This window comes from Pyxicephalus adspersus, chromosome 11, assembly GCF_032062135.1.
Source record: "Pyxicephalus adspersus chromosome 11, UCB_Pads_2.0, whole genome shotgun sequence".
NCBI lineage: Eukaryota > Metazoa > Chordata > Amphibia > Anura > Pyxicephalidae > Pyxicephalus > Pyxicephalus adspersus.
In genome coordinates, this window is record NC_092868.1 from 24149715 (window position 1) to 24170395 (window position 20681).

Below are 20681 nucleotides of genomic sequence, written 5' to 3' on the forward strand. Positions count from 1 at the left end.
CAGGTCAGTTTAACAGATTCCAATGATCATTTTGGCTATCAGTAAGGGTATCAGCCTTTCCAATGGCTAGCAATGTAGGAGGCATTCTTCCTACTGACCATCACATTAATGGGGATATTGTATTTATAGCAGGGGTTCCCCGATTACCTAAAATTTTAAGGGGTTTTCCTATGTTAAAAAGGTCAAGAACCCCACCTTAAACAGTTGTTTACATTACTCTATTAGCATCAATAGGAATGTGCAAACTTTCCAACTTTTACTTTGCATTTCAGTTGCATGTTGAGCATGAGAAAACAATACACTTTCACATTAGCTATTGTTTTCCTAATGGGACTATTGGGGCACCAATGGTACTGTTACTAACTATATGAATATTCTCCAAAGGGATATATTTATTAAAAAAATGTTGAGCAATGGTGAAAAACGTTGGATCTGAACCTCAACCTCTTTCAGTGGAATCCTATGATTTTTTGTTGAATGTCTCTTCCTCCCTCAGTTCTGCTGTGCAGTGGCTTACTTAATGTTTAAATGAAAAATTCATGATTATGATGCATTAATAAATACAGAGCTGCTTTGTTTTTCCTCTTCTGTCTCTTGTATTTGCTTGGAGTTTTGCTAAAAAGGCCTCTGCCCTGGTTTTTATCTTGGGAGCTCTGACTTTTTTGGTTGCATATATGTTCTGGGTCAGTGAGTTACTGCATTGTAAAGCAAACGTGAGGTTATCCGCCCTGCAGCTACCATAAGGATGGCAGCCCTATAGCTAGCATGATGAAAGCAGCCCTGAAGCTTGCACTCCAATATTTTGTGACACACTCTCTAGATTACTGACTCTGCTGTACCCTTGTATCAATTTTATTTATGCAAAAGACCATTGTTTAACTGTTACCAATATTAAAGACTACTGAACATTTCTCTGGCCTATAAACAAAGACAAGACAAGACAGGGGTCTTCTCAGCCTGTAAATAAAAAACAAACAATTTCCAAAACATAATTTGTGATCAAATTACTCTGATAGTATTATGAAAGAAATCTCTTTTTAAAGTTTCATATAATTCTTACTCATTTTACAAGACATTTTCAGTACATGTAGTGTTAAGATCTTGGTCCTTTGATTGACATCTGTATGCACTGAGCTGAAAGAGCACTATTAGGCAAAAAACAAGATAACCATTATGGTAAATAAAGGAAGAATGTCATCATTATTCTCCCAAAAAATTTTTTGGGTTCACAGTTTTTTTTTCAACCTAGGAGATCACATAATTTCATTGATTGCACCATCCTTACCTTCAAAGGTAGTCGTGCCCAAGTTACAATACCATGATAATTGTGTTCTTATCTTTGTGTTATTATTAACTAAACCCAATAATTTGGAATATTTTGTAAAATACCTATTATTTTTATACTAAATATCTAGTACAACCCTCGTTTGAGTAGACACGTGTACTTCCTGTAGGGTTTAATTGTTCCCTACAACCTATAGAATATACTATACTTGCCCTATAGTCAATATAAATGCAAACAAGCACGAGCAAACAAGGGCACCAACTACACCAAAACACCTTACTCCTATAAACTTCAGCCTCTCTGTCACTTACAATAATTGCTAAAAACATTTCTTTAACTCAGCCATCTACTGATAACTCTGGCCATTGGCTAGACTTTTCATAAATTTTCTGTATACTTCTGTATATCACCAAAGTTTAAACTGTGGAGTTATCCAAATACAGTATATTGTTGTGTTCTTAATCAGTCTCCAAATGTTGTACTTTAATAAAGTCTTTCTTAACAAATGTCCTTCATTTTGCATTAGTTTCTTTGTAAACACTTTTCTACACTGGCTTCAGGCTCAGGAGGTGGACATTAAACATTAAAATAATGTACTTTAGTGCACTGAGCTTAAATATGTCATGCAAAGTAAGCATCTCATATGACACTGCAACAGAAAATTATATTGTCCAACAACATCATGTTCATGTTAAAACAGCAAAGCAGAGCAGCTAATCCCTGGCCTCCTGTAGGTCCTCATAATTATACACCTTCAGTTCATGGTACAAGTACCTGATATTCAGACACCACTACACCTCCATTATTAGCACCTCATGGTATTCAAGCACCACCAGACTATTCCCCATACCAATTTTAAACCCCATTAAGATACTTCAAGTTTATTCATATTTGGCCACTTACAGCCCAATCAAACAGGAAGCCCCTTCATTATTCAACCACCTAATCAGACTTAACCTGCAAAAATCTGCCCAATGCAATTCTCTTGTGCATTGGTGGTAATGCACACATTCTTTTTATTATATTTATTGTGATTGTAAATGTCTACTTTACATTTGTGGTCAGTGTGGAATCCTCTCATATTGTTGGTCACTGTATAGTCTTCTTTTTTTTATAATTACTGTAAACAACCCTGATATATTGGTGATCATGGCAATGATCTATTTTATATTGATTGACAACGTAAATGCCCTTTCATATTTTTAATTAGTAAGAGAATTGAAACTCTTAGGCTACGTACACACTTGCAATGGTTCTTGTCCGATAATCGGCTTCTGGCCGATATCAGACGAGAATCTGGTGTGTGTGTACAGCATCCATCGTCCACCGACTAACGATCTTAATGAAAGTGAAGGGGGAGAGCGTGCAGCGGGGTGCTGCTCCGTCGTTCGCCCCCTCCCCTTTCTATAGAGCAGAACGGTGCTGTATGTAGAGCACTCATTCATGCATCGTGCAGTTGTTAGTAGTTAGAAAGCATCATGAAAGATCACAATGTTTCTTCAATATTCTGTAAAAAGTGTCAGATGTTGATGCTCTAATATTCTGAGAACAGGGAAACACCAAGTACCAATAATAAGCATGTTTGTGAGAAAGGGTCATTTGAAATACGTGACTAAGACAAAAGGATTTGCCACCTTTAATTTGATGGTTTCTTACACTGGGGACCTGTGGCTTACATTGGGTTATTACCAGAGATGTCTAATATAATTGGTACCAATGATAAAGCCCCCCTCCCCCCACCCCCAATATTGGTGTTGGAGAGAAATAAGCCCCAGTAGATCCACTCCTGTTGAAAAGCAAATTCTGAACAATCAAGACCTGTTGGCTGTCTCATGAGGAGGAGTGTGTAAAAGTTTCTTGCCTATAATGCAGAGCACAGGTTCATTTAGGAATTTTTCCTCATGGCATGCCTTGTTTAGTCTACGCTCATCAGTCATGCAGAACAAATACAATAAAAGTTGGAGGGGTTGGGAGGGGGACCATTTAGAGTAAAAACCTAGATGAAAATGTTGCTGGAAATGTCACTCTTGTCCTTTAACTAAAAAGATGCTCAGAGGGGATAGGAAATATCACAAGGGAATGCAGAAAACCTATGTAAGGGACTACTCTCTTCAATCTTGTAAGCATCGGATAGAACAAGCGTTTAATGGCTCTGAAATCCCAGTCTCCCTCTGGGGCTGTTTTGTATTCCTTGTGTCTTAGGCACTACAAAATTCATTGTTCTATAATGTTACAAAATCAATATTGAAAAGGGTGAGAGGAACTATTACACCAAAACAAAAGGCGTACTTTCCCTGGAAAAAAATAAGCACATTCCTCTAAAAGATGTTCCTGAGCTTGACAAGACTGCTGAACAATTTTGCCAGGATCCATCAAAGCATAGTGAGCGACTCTGCTTTTGTCTTTTTTGCATTTCATAATATTTAGAAGATTATTCTCTCGATGAAGCAGCTTAGCCTCCACATAATATCTTCTACTAACGTCTTTCCAACCCTGCTGCGTGGCTTTCAAAGGAACCAGGGAGGTAATTAGACAGGAGAGGGAAGCTGTGGCAGTAATAACCTGCAGGGAGGCTCTTGTGCCATGCTGCATAACTGCTGCTGTGATCAGGCTTGTAACGGCCATAGCAACTGTATCCATGCAGGGCTCAACCTGGGGTTCTGCTGTGAGTGATGGTGTGAATCCACTGATCATGCAAGCAACAAGAACAAAATGCTACAGATATACTGATGATGAGGATACTCCCAAACTAAATCAACCATGTGCGTGTTATTAAATACAAAAAGTCATTTTTTGTGTTTAATGTTTTCACATTAAAACAAAAAAAATGTATTTGGTTATTTTCTATATCTACACATACTCTTTATAAAAGCAGAAGTTAAAGCACCAAAATGAAGACACTTTTCAGTAAAGAAACCCATAAAAACATTTACAATTAATTGACAACTGAAAAAAATGTAAACAGTAACCATCTAAAGTTAGCCCACACAGTCATGTAGCCCTGCTTCCTCTTTCAATTGATGCCTAAGAGGAGGGATCTGCTGTGACATCCTGATCCATGACTTTAGATCTACTATAGCATGCAAAGGTTTGCTGGATTTGATACATAGTGAATGGATTGGTTCTCTAAAGAAGAATATTAGAGATTGTAAAATCAGATTGTAATATGTATAGTCAGTTTAGTAACTTTTACTAGGACCAGGTGTTTACAAAAAAAAAAAATACTTTGCCTAAGTATGCCTTTGAAGAAGATGGGTTCTGCTTCTGAAACACACAGCATCTCTCAACCAGGATTCTGAGGAACCATAGGATACCTTCTAAGGTTTCTAGGGGTTCCTTGAACTGTGAGCAATGGTGGACTAAACACACACTCAAGGAGGTAACCTTCAATGTAAGGGGTCACTTTTACATTGCCCACTAATGGTAGAAGACACTGCAGTTCTTACTGTCTGTCTTTCTTTTCTGTTCATTCAGGAATACTACAGAAAATTATTTTGTAGAGGATTGGTAACAAAATTATCTGAACTAGGTGACTGATATGCTTAGTATTCCATTTTCTTTTGTTAATATAAATCTTTTTTCAATTTATAAAATGTACTAATATACCATGTGCTCATGCAAAACTGCACAAAACTGTAATGAAACCACACCTGGCAGAATTGCTATCATGGTATCGTAGTGCATCCACTAAATTTCATGGGAACTGTTTTTCAGATTTAGCAGATTACCTAATGTATTTAGAATGATAGCTAAGCGCAGCATAGCAATAATGTTAGTAGTAAAATACACTGATTAGGGTAAGGGACTGCCACTGATTAAAAACACACAAACTCCCTCACTTTTCTTTTTAGAAAACACAGGCTTATAGGCAGGGGCAGAATTAGTCTAAACCAGGTGGAGAAACTGAAATTCATCACCATTGAAAGATGGACGCAAGGAATGTTAAAGTGGAAAGCGAGCATACAGGAATAATAGAGGACTTCATCATCTGGGAGCTTTCTGTGCAAAGTCATACAAAGATCCCAAAATACTAAACAACAAAAAAAAAATCAGTGTTTATGACATTTTGGAATTTTATGATGTGCCTGATGACTAATGAAAAAAATAATTAAATATTATTACTATATTCTGTGAGCTTGCTGTGGGGAATTGCTCATAGCAACAGGCTTGCTGCGGTTCAGAATGGGGCAGCACACAGTCAGTTCTCAGAAAACAATCTTCAGGCTCCTGCCTGGGTGCTTTATTGTATCAAAATGTGAACAACAATACAAAAAACATTCCAGAATACCCGGAAGGGGAAGAAATGAATGAAGCCAAGGAGCCCTCCTAACTCTTCCTTGGCTGACTCCAGGACCCTTCAAACCAGCTTTTCATAAAAGTCAACTGTCTAGCAGACACACACACACATACACAATCCCCTGGAGCCTTTAACAAACAAATCACCTTAGTCTGGGTGCTATATACACCCCTTTGAAGACTTTTCCAGCCAAGCCTTGGGACATCCTGTCACAATTCATAAAGCTAATCTATGTTCATTCAGAATCATGCACCAATGTGCAAGGACCTACAGACCTACTGGTCAAGCTACAGCAAGACTACAAAGTTCAGTTTACCCATTATCATTATCCCTGTAAAAATAGAAGGCTATTGCAGACATAGAGGAAAAGAGAAAGCTAAAGGAATTGAATAAAAATTGTTTAGATTCAAGTAGTATGCAGAAAAAAAAAATTTAAACTGATACAAGCCTAAAAACAAAAAATAGAAGCATCAGTAAAAATAGGTTCACACCTGCCGCTTCATGGAAGGCATGAGTGATTTTGAGCCTCTTTCTGTGCACCCATGTCTATCGAGTGCTTGCACAACGCTGCTTCGAAAAGAACCAGTGTCTACATGTGTGACAGCTGGCAGCAGTGAGTGGTACTACTACCGCTTACTGCAGTCCCCCAGTCATTCCCTATAGGCCTTCCACAAGGAAACGCTACATGTAGTGTCTCCCCAAGCAGCAGTGTTTCCTGGTGTAAGGAAGCAGTAAACAAACTGCAACCTCACTGCTTGTCTGCATTAGCCCTTATAATCCACTCAGCTCCAAAGGCTGTCCTTAAAAAAAAAAGAAAATAGAAGTGGGGGGGATTGGGACTGGAGGGCACACCTTAGGGCCTTACCCACCAGGCATGACCTAGAACAAAGCATTGGCATATTAAAGGCAAGTTGCAAATAGGAATTTCAGGCCATGCAGCATTCTTTACAGCAAGTTACTGCTACTACGCTCTCACTGCAAAATGCTTGCACAGACCTTAATGCCTGCAGTACAATTTTAGAAAGGCATGAAGCCCAACTTAACACCCTATTCCTGAAAATCATAATAGACGCCACAATATACGTATCCGGGGCTTCCAAAATCTGTTTCAAATTCAGAACTTCACTTTGCAGCTTGCTCCATTTTTGCCTCACTCTTAGGTGTGCCTCCAGATGTGGATCTAGAGATTGATCAAACTCACAAAACATTGGGCCCACTGAGCAAAGATCCTCAGCGGCCGAGTGATGTTGTTTGCAGGATCCACTTTTACAGGACCAAGGAGGATATTATGCGTAAAAAATCTAAGATCTAAGGCGAGCTCTTAAACCGCTACTCAACGTTCTGAAACAACGTAACATCCCCTATAGGTGGGGGTACCCATTCCACCTGATTATATGTAAAGGTGGCAAAAATTATATTCTTCGCTATCCAGCAGATCTTCCCCAGTTATTAGTGGATTTGCAGCTTCCTCCTATTACCCTGCTAGAATGGCCGACAGCAATGCCTTCATCGCACAGGAATCCTCCTTCAGCCTCCGCTCTTCACCTCCACATCTCTCACCTCCTGCACCTCCTACACCACTAGAAACTGCCGCAGAACATATTGCAGGCACCAGCTTTCTACAAGCATTTTCTCCTCCATGACACCTCTAGACCCTGCTGTAGACACTTTTCAGGTTCACTTAAATTCACTGTACCACTAAGCCAATGTATCTACACCAATGTCTGTTTATTTGTTATTTTATTTTATCTGCCTGGCTCCTTAGTTTACTGGTAGCTAGCCATGGAGGCCCTTTTCTGGTTGTTGCTTAGGAATGTGTTTTTTTTTGACCATGTTTGGAACTTTGTATTCCTTCTACCTCACCATTTGAAGAAACCTAATCAATGGAGTTAACATCTTGGACTTAGATGGCTACCCCTTGCACATTCAGACTCCACAATTACTGGTAGATATGTGTATTTTTTTGTTTTAAAGCAGTGTTTTTTGATGTTTGGCCAAATTTTGAGTATTGGTATTTGATGTTGTCCTTTACTGGCTCCCTTGCAACTCACCTGAGTCACCTGCTGGCTTCTTAACCACCTATATACAGGGTGGATATATTCAAGGACGCCAGTGGATAGATGTATTTTAACGTACCCCCCCTCCGCCCCTCCACACTTTGGCAGGCCTCGGGCCTAATTGCCTTATACGTTTGGTGGGGTTGAGGCTGACTGGTATCTGTTTACCTCCTTAAGGTCTCGGAAGCCCTTCTCAGCATTTTGGCCCTATTTGTATTGACCTAAATGATATTATGACACTTGATTAGACAGATTCCCCTGGGCTGGACTCGATTTGATATGTTTGCTTACCCCCGCTGTAGACCGACACTTCCCTACATAGTTCTACTGTCCCTTCGGACAGAAGTTTGGGACTTTTGATCCCACTTTAGTTTTTACCTCACGTGCGAGAGTCAGTATTTGGAGATTCTAAAAGATGTTGCTGAGGGAACTATCATAGTTGGTGCCGATCTAAACTTTGTACTAGACCCTCGCATCGACACGTCCTCCGGGAAAACCCCGATCTCTTATTCTAAACTTAATTCTTCCGCTCCAAACTGCACGATCCTAGGCTAATGGACATTTGGCGCATAGTTCACCCGACAACTAAGGACTACACCTTTTACTCTAACCCGCACTTGATGTACTCCAGCATTGACTATTTGTTTGTGAGTCACCCAACACTTGACTGGTACCCTTTAGTGACGCTAACCCTTCAAATCCCACTAGCAGGCCCTAGCAAATGGACATGGAAGTGTAATGACTCCCTGTTCAAAGACCCAATTTGTGGTAAGGCGGTGCTAGATAAAATATCTAATTTCATTGGGGACCACTCTTCAGATACCACCTCCCTCCCGATACAATAGGAGGCAATAAAGGCGGTTCTTAGGGGGGTCTTAATACAACAAGCAGCTAGACACAAGAAGATTAGAACTCAAGATATCAAACTCACATCTGATAAAGTCTGCTCATCGGAATGTTTACATAAGCAAAGTATGGCCCCTGATGTATTTCTAGAACTGACAGCAGCTAGGACACATTTGCTCGAATTATGCGATTTGGCGCACCTGTGCCATCGGGATCGTTTCGGTAAACTGATCTATCAATACGGTGATAAAATCAGCAGACACTTGGCGTGAGGTTTGCATCTGCGTACATCTGCCACATATATACCCTCTATACGGAACTCCACAGGCGTATTGACGTTTATTCCTAAAGATATTTTACAGGCCTTTCACAATTACTATTCTAATTTATATAAATTACGGCCGGACCCAGTATCACCACCCTCTCTAGAGCAATATACATCAAAAACGGCTCTCCCAGAACTAGACCCAGAGGCGATATCCTACTTGGAATCCCCATTTACTCAAGAAGAGGTTAGTGCAGCTATTAAATCAACTCCAGCGGGCAAAAGTGCAGGACCTGATTGGTTTACGCCTCGATTTTACAAGTTACATGCCCTCACTTTAGTTCCTTTTTATACTAAAGTATTCTCCTCCATATCAGTGGACTCCCCTTTCCAGCACAAAGTCTTGAAGCACATATCACCGTCCTCCTAAAACCGGGTAAGGACCACACAGTATGCTCGAACTATAGGCCCAGATCTTTGATAAATGTAGACGCTAAATTATTTTCTAAAATATTGGCAAATAGATTATCTAAAAACATGCCATTTTTGATTCATAAGGACCAAACTGGGTTTATTTATGGGAGAGAGGCAAGGGGTAATACCATCAAAACCATTTTACTGACCCAACATGCTCAAGCCACCGGAACTCCAATGTGCCTCTTATCAGTTGATGCAGAGAAGGGCTTTGACAGAGTAAGCTGGCAGTTTCTGTACTCCTCATTACGCCAGATAGGTCTTGGCCCCAATATGATTGCAAGAATTTAGGCACTTCACTCCTCAGCAAGAGCTTGAGTGAGGGTCAGTGGGGCTCTATCCAACCCTTTCCAAATTCAGAATAGAACAAGACAGGGGTGCCCCCTCTCCCCATTGCTTTATGCGTTGGTAATGGAACATCTAGCTGTTGCCTTACGTCAAAATCCAGATGTCAAAGGCATCAAATTGGGTGACTCATACTACAAACTATCACAATACGGTGACGATCTCCTCCTTTATATTTCCTCCCCCCCACATCACAATACCCTCTATTTTGACAGAATTTGATAAATTTAGTCCCTATAGTAACTTAAAAGTAAATTACTCAAAATCCGAAATTCTCAACATTACGCTGGATGCTAATCAAATGACTTCTATTAGTGCCACCACTTCTTTTAGAATTTGCAATGAGGTGATTAAATATTTAGGAGTGTAGATCACATACAATCTATTCTCTTATAACTATAACTCTTATAACTATCCCCCCATAGTAAACTCCAATCTGACCTCAAGAAATACACTTTTAGGTGGCCAAACCTAAAGATAAAGGGGGGGTAGTTGTTCCTGATGTTAGTTTTTTATTTTATTATCGGGCATCGGTTTTAGTGCATGTGGTGGACTAGTTCCTAAATAGAGACTCAAAAGAATGGGTAAAGCTAGAAGATTCTCATTCACCAATTGATCTTAGGTCCTTACCCTGGGTGGACCGTTCTCTTTTATCTCTGACCACCTCTTTGCCTAAGCTTACCTCTGATCTACTGCATATTTAGGATGTCTCTATTAAATCAGGTTGTTTATCAACGAGACCCGGTCCAATGACGCCATTGTTTGACAACCCAGCTTTCTTACCAGCTATGGGTGCATCCCACTTTCTATCCTGGTCTGCTTTAACTGATAGACATCTTAAGAATATTTTACTTAATGGCCGCGTTGCACCTCTGGCTTCTCTGGATATACCCAATACAAGTAAGATGCTATCATGGCTCTCATATAGACAATTGATTTCCTTTGTGACCTCCCTTGCTAATACACCCTTGTTGTGTAGAGGCTTGACAGAATTTGAGAATATACTCAGTTCCACCACACGCCCTACTCATGTATTTCAATATTGTATGGACTGCTAACCGGGGAACCTGATTCAGCTACTCCTGTATATACGCGGTATTGGGAGAGAGACTTAGGCTGGTCAATATCTAATGAAGTTTGGGAGAAGTCCTTTATACTTACCCATAAACTTGCACTGATGTGTAAAGCCCAAGAAACTAACTACAAGTTACTATGTAGATGGTACTGCTGCCCGGTGGACATGCATGGTATTTCCACACAGCAGTCTGATAGATGCTCGCGTTGCCATACACAAAGAGGTTCATTACTTCACATATAATGGGAATGTCCACCTATATTTCAGTTTTGGGAGTCAGTTCTTCAGCTATATAAAGTATGCATCAGGTCCACAGTCCCGAACAGCCCTAAAGTTACTCTTCTTTAAATGATTCCAGGAACAATCAAACATATTTAAAAAGGTATACTTCGCCATTTTCTCACGGGTGCTAGGGCTCTGATCCCAGATTATGGAAACAAGTCACGGTTATTTCCTTTAATGATTGGGTCCAGGAACTCTCTGAGAAAATCCCCTACATGGAAATGATTGTGGCGGAGGATAACGACCGTGAAGAACAATTTAAAATAACATGGTCAGTATGGGACTGGTTTAAAGAATCCCCTCTAAATCAGTCACTTATACGCTAAAGAAATAATAGTCAAAGAATTTCTGGGCCTTGTGTTGAGAGTTGCAATCCAAATGTATTCCCCCTTGTTCTGTCCACTCCCCCCCACCCTAGGGCTATTTTGTTGGTTGTTATATATTTGTTCATGTTTGTTAAATAGTTGCTGATATCAATCTAGGGTTGATCACAAAATCTCACATACATTTTAATATGTCATTTTTAAATTAATTTTGAATATATTTATTGTTTATCATTTACTTGTTTAATAAACTTATACCTAGTGATCCTGCCATGAAATTACATGTTTGTTTATGTCCTTCTATTAGATAACAACAAAACAACCGTAAGAAATTGGCAATGAAAATATAATTTAGGTAGTGGGACTAAAGAAGTGGACCAGCTGTAAAAGGACTTTCTCAGCACATTGTAAGGGCTGAATACACATTGTGGCTTAGTTTCGGAATTACCATGTTGGAAGTCACAAGTATATCCAAATGTACCCAAAGGACTTATTTTAATACCAAGGATAAATGAATTTTACTTTTTTTCTGGTCTGTACCAAATTCCATTACTATACGATAACATGGTTGTACTGCCTAGTTACATACTTACAGTTACAAACAATAACCTCTTGGCCCTTTGGCTGAAAGTATGTTAAATTATCCTTTTGCTATTTGGGAGAATAACTGCGTGCGAGAATATAAAATAAATATAAAAAAATAAAATAAATATATAGTTCAAGGTTGAAATAGCAATAGGGTTTTTTATGTTTTGGCTGATTGGAGTATATATATATATATATATATACTCCAGTCCCAGCATTCGACCACCACTATTTATTTGGAGAACTGATTGCGTTTACTGACCCAAACTCTTTTGAGTGTCATAAGCTGGCCTATTAGCAAAACTATATTAGTGGTGCTCATCTTAAACTCCTTCCCGTTTTATTCTACCAAGGGTACAATGTAAAACCTGATCTATACACAGAGAGAAGTGTTCAGTAGCAGTTCAGTATAATATAACTTGCTGAATAATTATATTATGTCATAATGTTTGCAATTTGCATACATATGGTTGTGATATATTTATTATGTTCTTCAGTAATTTTGTCATAAGCCAGATAACTCATGTTGGCTAATAAAGAGTACCACATGAATTACAAACTTTTGACATTAATCAATTGCTAACACAGTACAAGATTCTACTGCTTTCATAAGTCTGAGCAATTCAATTGAATGAAACAATATTAAAGCCATGATTGTCCTTAGGGAAACCTGACTCCTATTGAAACTGTTAAGGAATCAAATAGTACAATCAGTTTTAGGCTTTGGGCATGTTTAATTTAAAGCAAAAACATTTCATTATAAAAAGTTTAAAAACCTTTGTGTTGTGTGTTTATTGCCATGTCCTTGGTTGGGAGAGTCTTCTCACTTTCTATGTGTTTCCAGAAACAGGGAAACTTTTTAAGAAGGACATACTGTAGACCATCAAAACAGGGGTACCAACCCTTCCCCCTTTAAACCTAAAAGCATTGGTTGGAGATACACTTTAGTAAACAATGGAGACATCATTCAATATGGTAAATGTAAGGGGAAACACATATCTGAATGTACCTATCTTACCTTGTGATACTAACTTTATCTCTGCATGTATTTGCTTCTCTTAATCTGTTCCTAAAGACTCCAAACAAAATGGTGATGCTGCCAATGCTGCACTGGCCAATGAGGATTGTCCAACAATAGACCAGGCTCTGTCTCCAGAAGAAAAGTCCCCCGTCACCCCAGGTGCAAGAGAGAGATACAATCGTGACCGAGCTTGTTTCCTGTTGTCCACCGGAGACTTTGCACATTCTCCAGACGGCAACATCCGCAAAGGTATTTGCCTCTGATGCATACTTCTCCACCTTCATTGCTCACTTTCATTTATACAGCTATCTGCACCAGTGCAAGGCTTGAAACAAATATGAATCCCCATTTGAATCTCCTTTGCAAAAAAATATCTTTGGCCTGCTTTCTACAATCTCAAATATGTCGATCTTGCTGGTTCAAATCCCATTTGCCTTTATTCGGCACATCCATAGTCCGCCAGTGGGACGTGTCAATGCAAGCTACAGGCTGTTTTATTATAAATAACTAAACATTATCCTGCAGTTATGCTTCCTGTAGTTTGCTCTAATAAAAATAGTACATTTGAGTCTCTATATGTGCTATGTATATGCCATGGTGGTCAGGAAACTTGGAGGAGATTTGTGACAAACAGAAGCAGCTCAGCAACAAAAAAGCAACATGCAATATCTTATTTTTTATTGTAAAGAAGACATTTTACAATTGGGATTGGGCATGTTCAAAGCATCCAGCTAGCTATTTTCAATTTACTGCTCAGAAAAAAAACAAAACTTTTTTAAAATCTCACACTTGCCAGCAGACCCAAATTTAGGCTCATCTGGCCATGCACGAGGGACTTGAAACAAAAAGGTGCAACGGTAAGGCTGTGTTGAGCAGGAAGTGCTTCTGGAGGGAAGTCATGAACTTCAGGGGTAGAATAAATTTGTCCCAATATTTTTTTTAGGATTGTTGGCATGTAAGATCTTGTTTCATGAATTTTTATAGTCTTGTGGTGCAAAATAACCACAGTTTTTGTCACTACCCTATCTTTGCTGAAACTTGCCTTGCCTTGCTTGAACTCCAACTTGAGGTTAGATTGTTTTGTTGGGATGCAAGTAACAAGTGTTCAGAGATGAATATGAAATTAGTATATAAAAAAATATAAAACAATTGTGTGAGATCCATAACTGTACCCAAAGGTGATACATGTCCATACAAGTATTGTCTATTGTTTCAATGTTTCTATGTCACAAAAAGCAGAAATGCCAAGCCAGTCAGTCATATGTTCATGTTCTGTGTTATGTCCTTCGACCTTTGTGTATTTTTTTGCCCTTTTTGTTTTTCAGCTCATGTGACAGATCATAATGGCCCGATATCTGATTGAGGTTTTACTGCTGTTAATGTTTATTATTGCAATTATTTGCATTTCCAATAGATTTTGCTACTTGTATCAAAATCTTCTTATATGCATTACAGCTATGTGAGGCAGCATACTCATATTTTTTGTCATGCTGTTACCAGCATGGTAGGTTGAGCTTTCTTGCAAGAGACCAGTATGGACATGACTGTGTGCCATTGTAGGATGTGCGTGTGTCCATGAATGTGTGTGTCTGCTTATCACAATTTTAATGCAACCATAAGCTTTATCATAACTTCCAGGCCACACCCCCCAAAAATGTAAGATTCTATTACCAAAAACAGTTTCATTTGGTATTTGCAGTTTTGGCTTTATTTTGAGCACCATATGAAGAACAATATTGTGCGTCAGCCAAAAACAACAATTCACAGGTCAGCTTTTATTATTTAACTGTGGCTACTCTAGCTGTGGTCCACTGCCTAACACTTCTTATTGTGCTATGCTACTAAATTACACATAATGAGTGTATAAAGCAAATGTAAATAATATGTGACACAAGAGGAAGAATTATCCAGAATATTAGTGGCCACTGCCATTATATTTTTATTGTTCCACCAAACCTGATACTGCTTAAAAAAAATTAGTAGCCAGCGTTAAAAGACATCAAACTCTGAACCACTAATTTCCCAAGGTGATAACATGATTTCCCCAAAAATGAAAACTTTTTGTGGAAGTGAGCCAAACTTTGTCCACCTAATCCCTACTACAGTGCTAACAGAGTAAGTAAAAATCAATTGTGATTTAACATTGTTTTGGGTGTGGGTTCCTAATCCCATATAAACGAAATACTAGAAGAATTAGTTGTACAAAATCCAAACAATAGTTCTTCTAGTTTTAGTACTAGTTCTGTACCTGGTACAGAATTAGTACTGGAACTAGTATTTGGTACCACTCTTATTTATATCCCCTACTGTTAAAGGTCAGGGGCCACATGACTCCTTACCAACAACTCTGTTTTTTCACAAACAGCTTATCTGTCTAGGAAAGTTGAAAGTGAAAATGTTGTCAGGTTTTGTATCCACTTGATAGAAAGCATTTACAATGGTCCTCTAGTTACAGACGGGACAGTCTGGTGAGGAGTTGGAGAGTGAGGAGGGGGTCATTTATTACCATAAAAAGCAAAATACAAATTATATCAGCCAGATAGAGAATTCATCCCAACAATACCAATAAATTTGTTGTGATGTGTGAACTATTGTGTATTTAAGCTTTGCTTGTTTGTGTGCTTGACCATTTTTACACCTAGACATGGTGCATGTTTTTGTTTATCTGCATTTGCAAATGAGAAGTATGATTGTTTACTTGACAAAAAGGTGCTCTAGAGAAGCCAGTTGTCTTAAGATTTCCCAATTTACAGTACTTAGCAAGCTCCATAGACAAAAGGATCCCTTTTTTTTGTTAAAATCTGTAAAGCAATGCTTAGCACATAGTCATCAACAGCAACCAATCAGATATTATCTTTCACTGAACATTTTTGAAATAAATTATTTTCTCCTAGTTGTTTTCTAGACACAGTTTGTAAATTCTACCAATGTAAATGACATCACAAAGGAGACACTGAGTTGTCTGGGCCCACCCTTAGATATCTACAGGTGTGTCCTAGTAGTTTTCAAAACCCATGCTTCTGTGGTCTTTAACACTTGACTAAAGTTACTGAAGTACATATTGGTCTCATTCTGGGACTTTTGGAATGCAGCAGATTTCATGTGTTTCAGGAGGCTTCTAGCTGTTAGGGCAAGCTCATGTCTACCTAATTTACATTGGTATTAGCAATTTAATCTCACTACAGGTATGCTTAAAACGTCTTGCATACAGTTCCAATATTTACCTCTACATATTATGCGGTGGCTCACTACATTTTCTGTTTACAACATTAGGAATCTCATTCCCCTTTAACTTTTGTCTATAGGAATTTTTTAATAAAACATAGCAAAATTAACATACAAACCATGAAAACATCAGCCAAATTTCACAATGGTAACTCAACCAAGAATATTTTTTTTCCTTTTTTTTTATAAATGCATGTTAGTTTCTTTTGAAGCTAATGAAAAATTAAATCTGATTGGTTTTCATTATAAAGTATTCAAATTGATTGTCATAAGAGCTATTCTTTCACTTCATGTCCACTTGCTAAAAATGCTTACCAGACCTACACCAATTTGGATGACCATTCTAATACCATATACATACAACCTCAATATTTTTCTGATATCTTAAAGTGGAATTACAGGCTGGCATGTCATACAATCTACTTACTAATGCCCTATTGCCCATGGGTTCCCTATATGTCATTGTCCCAAAGTAATTTTATCTGTGTAAATAACACAATTACCCCTATTTCGTAGTATATTAGTGTTGGTAGCAGCTATTAGAGGGTATTCAGTTCCAGTCCTTGAGATTCGTATACATGCATGAATATGTTTTCAGGGGAACATAATTTTTTGACTCTTTATAAGGCATTACATGGAATGCCTGTTTGGGGGCGATATTAAAAATGTGTGCAGATTCTAAACCCTTAAGAACTGAAGCATAAAACCCATGTCATATCAAGTTCAGGAGGAGAGCTGAAAAATTGAGAGATTTTGTTGCTTACTGGTTTGTTTACTGAGTAGTCAGAAGCGTATCTCCTGCTCTCTTACATCAAAGAAACTCAGCGGGCACCCAGTTGTCTCCTAGTAAAAGTTTAACCAAGTCAGTTACACCATTTTAGGTACTAATTTCTAAAAATAATTTTGTGTTCCATAAAGTATTAAAGTTGTGTTGAATCTTTTAAAACAGAGGGTAAATTTTTGTGCTAATTCTGCTTTATCATTCACTCAAACTTGGTATTTCCATGTGAGTCTGATGGACCAGTGTGTCTCCTAGCTTTTTACCTCTCTGCAGTTTTTGCAGTGGCCTTAAATTTTTGGACTCATGTCCAGGTGTGGGTGTTTTGCCTCTGCTGAATTATCTGCAATATTAAATGTCCAGTGCAGAAACAGACACCCTGTCATCATGACCAATGAAGATGTGCAGACCTGGAAAACAAAAGAAACCTCACCACAGTCTTGAGCTGAATTAAATACTTCAATTTCCATCATCTAGCAAAAATGAAAATATCATTTTTTTGTGGAAAACACCTTTATTAGCATAAACCAGTATCTATTCTTTTTATTCCTTTCCCATGATGTTTAGTTAGTAAGGCTGGTGTCCTTCTTGGTCTAATAACGTACCAAATCTGTTAGATATTTTTTTTATCATTATAATAAATCACTTAGCAGCTTCTCAAATCTCTTGGGGACCTTCACTTTAAGATCTCTCTACCCGAGTTCCCTGGTGACTAAGCACATCAGGTATACCTCTTCAGGAATAAAGGTTTAATGAGAACACCAAACATATAAACCAAAACCACTAACAAGTTTCATCTAGTTTTGGTCTTCTGTTTGAATGTTTTTATCAAGTAGGTTTTTTCTGCCTGGGGCCCACAATTACCATTTTTTATTCAAGAAAACGTAAAACCTGATACTCTGATCATGACATTTATTATGTAATCCAGTGGGTGATTTAGTCTCCCAATATAACTAAAAAACCAGTTTTCAGAGAATGTACCATTTAAATCTAACTGCTTTTAGGGATTCTCATACCTTACACCTTCTAAAAAATGTCAGAAATGTCTTGAAATATCAGGATTTTGGGTCCACTTACCACAGCTGAGGGCTGTTTACCTTGACTTTGTACTACCCCGTCCCCATTGGCATCTGCAGTATGAAAAAAGGGAAAAAAGCATCGGCAGGGTAACTGACCTAAATGTTACTTGAGGAAATCATCTCTTCAAAAAATGAAATTAAAGGTATTTTTAATAGAATGATAATAAATAATAAATTGCTTTGCAGTAGTTGTGTAAGTTACATGATTTTTAATGATGCCAGAAGTTTTACCTTCATATCCAATTCTATTGAAAAGATGTGATCCCATGTACAGGTTTTATTAACTGATAAAATATATCAGTCTTCTGAGGCTGACACACACCTGCTGGGAGGAGGGGGACAGGGCATCTTTTATGAAGTCATCTACATTAAAGCATTTCTTTTTTTTGTTTGTTTATGTTCATTTCCATCCATGTTTCATTGTCATTGCCTGCGCCCTTCGCTCTTCAGCTGTCAACGCCTGCACTCCATCACCTCAGCACGACGACTGGTACAAACAAGACGTTGACCTCCTGCATGACCTCAATGCCAATGCAGCCACATGGATCAAGCAGTAGGATGCATGATGCCTTAGGGGTGAGTAGCATGAAGGGGAATGCCCTTTTCTCACCCTCCTGAATGACAAACCTGGCTCATTTCTGTTTTTGCAATGCACCAGATAACCTTTTCCATACTGCCTAGATCCATATTTACAGTGTTTTTTTTGGCTGGAGATACCAAGAAAGTTAGTACATCTAAGGAATTGGGTATTTTATTAATGGGTATTCTTGAACTCTCTGAACTAAGCAGCCCGGCTCTTATATCTCACATCTCTGCAGTTAATAGCTCTGATTGACATCTTTGTCCCAGCCTCACCTATCTTGCTGTACTCCTGGTGCATTCTACACAAAATAAAATTAAAACTGGAAGAACAAGGCCCCCTTGTAAAGGCTGTGGCAAGTGCAGAGCTAAAAATATAAGTGCAGAGATCTAACTGTGCTGAAGATATAGGATGCCGGTGGATTTTTCAGGAGGCCAGCATCTACCCAAAACTGAAATATCTGTTCTGGATGTTTTGACGATAAAGACGCTCTTATAGAAAATGTTTCATTTTTTTCACAGAGAGCCTGTTCAGTGGTTTATAATCATCAATTCTTTAATTTACAGGTGATACATTATGACTGTATAAATTATGTGAAATCAGTAATAGGAAGATAAGAAGGACTAGTTGTTGTGTAAAATGGTACCCATGGAAGGTAACAGACATTTATGTTAGCACCTCCATAATGTTCTCTATCCCCTAAGTCTTGATTACCAAGGTTTTTTTTTAAGATAATGTATAGAAATCTGAGCAGCTCTTGGCTGTTCCTTGAATGTGAACGAGCTGATGGCTTTACAATTCTGAACAAGGCCTACCTATGAAAGAGTGTAACTTTTTGTTGGAGAGTGTCTTTAAACATGCATACATTTTATTAAAACTGATCTTTTTTAAAGAAAGGTGTCTGAAAGCAGATTTGTCTGCTTTTCTGAAGTAAAAAGATCAGGGTCTCCCTTTTATTTATACCCTGCCCTGAGCATTTGAATAGGGAATATCTGACACAGTTTGCTATATGCAACATCATTCCCTATTCAGAAACTTTATCATAAAGCCCAGAGCACCAGCCAAGTATGGATCCAAACTCCATTTGCCTCATACTTCATTTCCTAAATTCTGGTAATCCACTGATCTGATACTAAAAGGCCACATGTGAATAGTGCATGCTTAGCTGCCTAAGAATTGCAGTATCTTTTAAGCCTTTTGATGCAATATAACTACTCAGATCATTCCTGAATAACCCTCACTGTTGGCAAGTTGTAGAAGGAAACAGATGCAGTGTGGCTCCATCTGTCTTCCTGATTCAAATTACCATTGTACAAAAGCCAAGGCACCATGTGATTATATATCTAAACAAAGATCATTTGATATTTTCGACTTGCTGTGACTGGCATATACTGGAAATCAATGATAAAATACACAGGTTTAACTTATATTTGGTTGAGCAATTAATCATTTTAAATCTATGTTGTTATAAAGGGAAGATTAAAGACTTTTATATTGCAGAGGTAAGGGTTACTATGTGGCCAATCTATGCAGCTAGCTTGCTAAATATTGTAACATATTTAAACACTGTACAAGACAGTCAGGCCATGTAAGCGTCCATAATGAGTTATTAGAAAGCACCTCCAAAGCTCTTGTTATTTTGTGCAAAAGATGATCCTTCATGTGGAAAATCTTTGCAATCATCAGTTACCATGTTTCTGCATACAATGGCAACATATTTTTCACCATGCATATTATCCTTTAATAATTGGCTTTATAAAAGAGTTAAATCTGATGCCAATGTTGAAGGCAAAGTCTTCACTGTCCATATTTCTTTGTGAGGTCTCTGCCTACCTGTAGTTACATAGCACTTTTAATTTTTTTTCTTTGTTATGAATGATAAAGGGTCAGTCCCCACAAAACTATGATTTGTTATTATTTTATTTTTATTATTATTTTATATATTTTATATATTATTATTATTATATATTATATTTTTATTTTTATTTTTCTAGTGATTTTGTATAATCTACACACTTATTTGTCTCAGGGTCTCTAATAGAAAAGTCTTGTCACTGAAGACCTGAGGTCCTCCCACCAAACACAGCTATATAAAGCATTCCTTCCCCTGCTAACTGATTATTCTTTCATATTGCTTTACATAAATCTAACTGAATAACTTAGA

General features: G+C 38.1%; 1 protein-coding gene across 6 annotated transcripts in view; it reads left to right on the top strand.

Annotated features, from left to right (window-relative positions):
* Window positions 1-20681, top strand: part of LOC140340435 (voltage-gated potassium channel KCNC1-like) — an 88549-nt gene that overhangs the window by 57405 nt on the left and 10463 nt on the right. For 4 of the 6 annotated variants that reach the window (XR_011922647.1, XM_072425635.1, XM_072425636.1 and 1 more), the window contains exons 4-5: window positions 12910-13104; window positions 18388-18513. The exons of 1 other annotated variant lie outside the window; for it this stretch is intronic. Coding sequence is in view for 4 of the 5 variants with exons in the window: in XM_072425635.1 (XP_072281736.1) it covers window positions 12910-13104; window positions 18388-18494 (302 nt within the window). In the remaining variant the exon portion in view is untranslated. The remainder of the gene's footprint in view (window positions 1-12909; window positions 13105-18387; window positions 18514-20681) is intronic. One more of the 6 variants, XM_072425633.1, reaches the window with a different exon arrangement.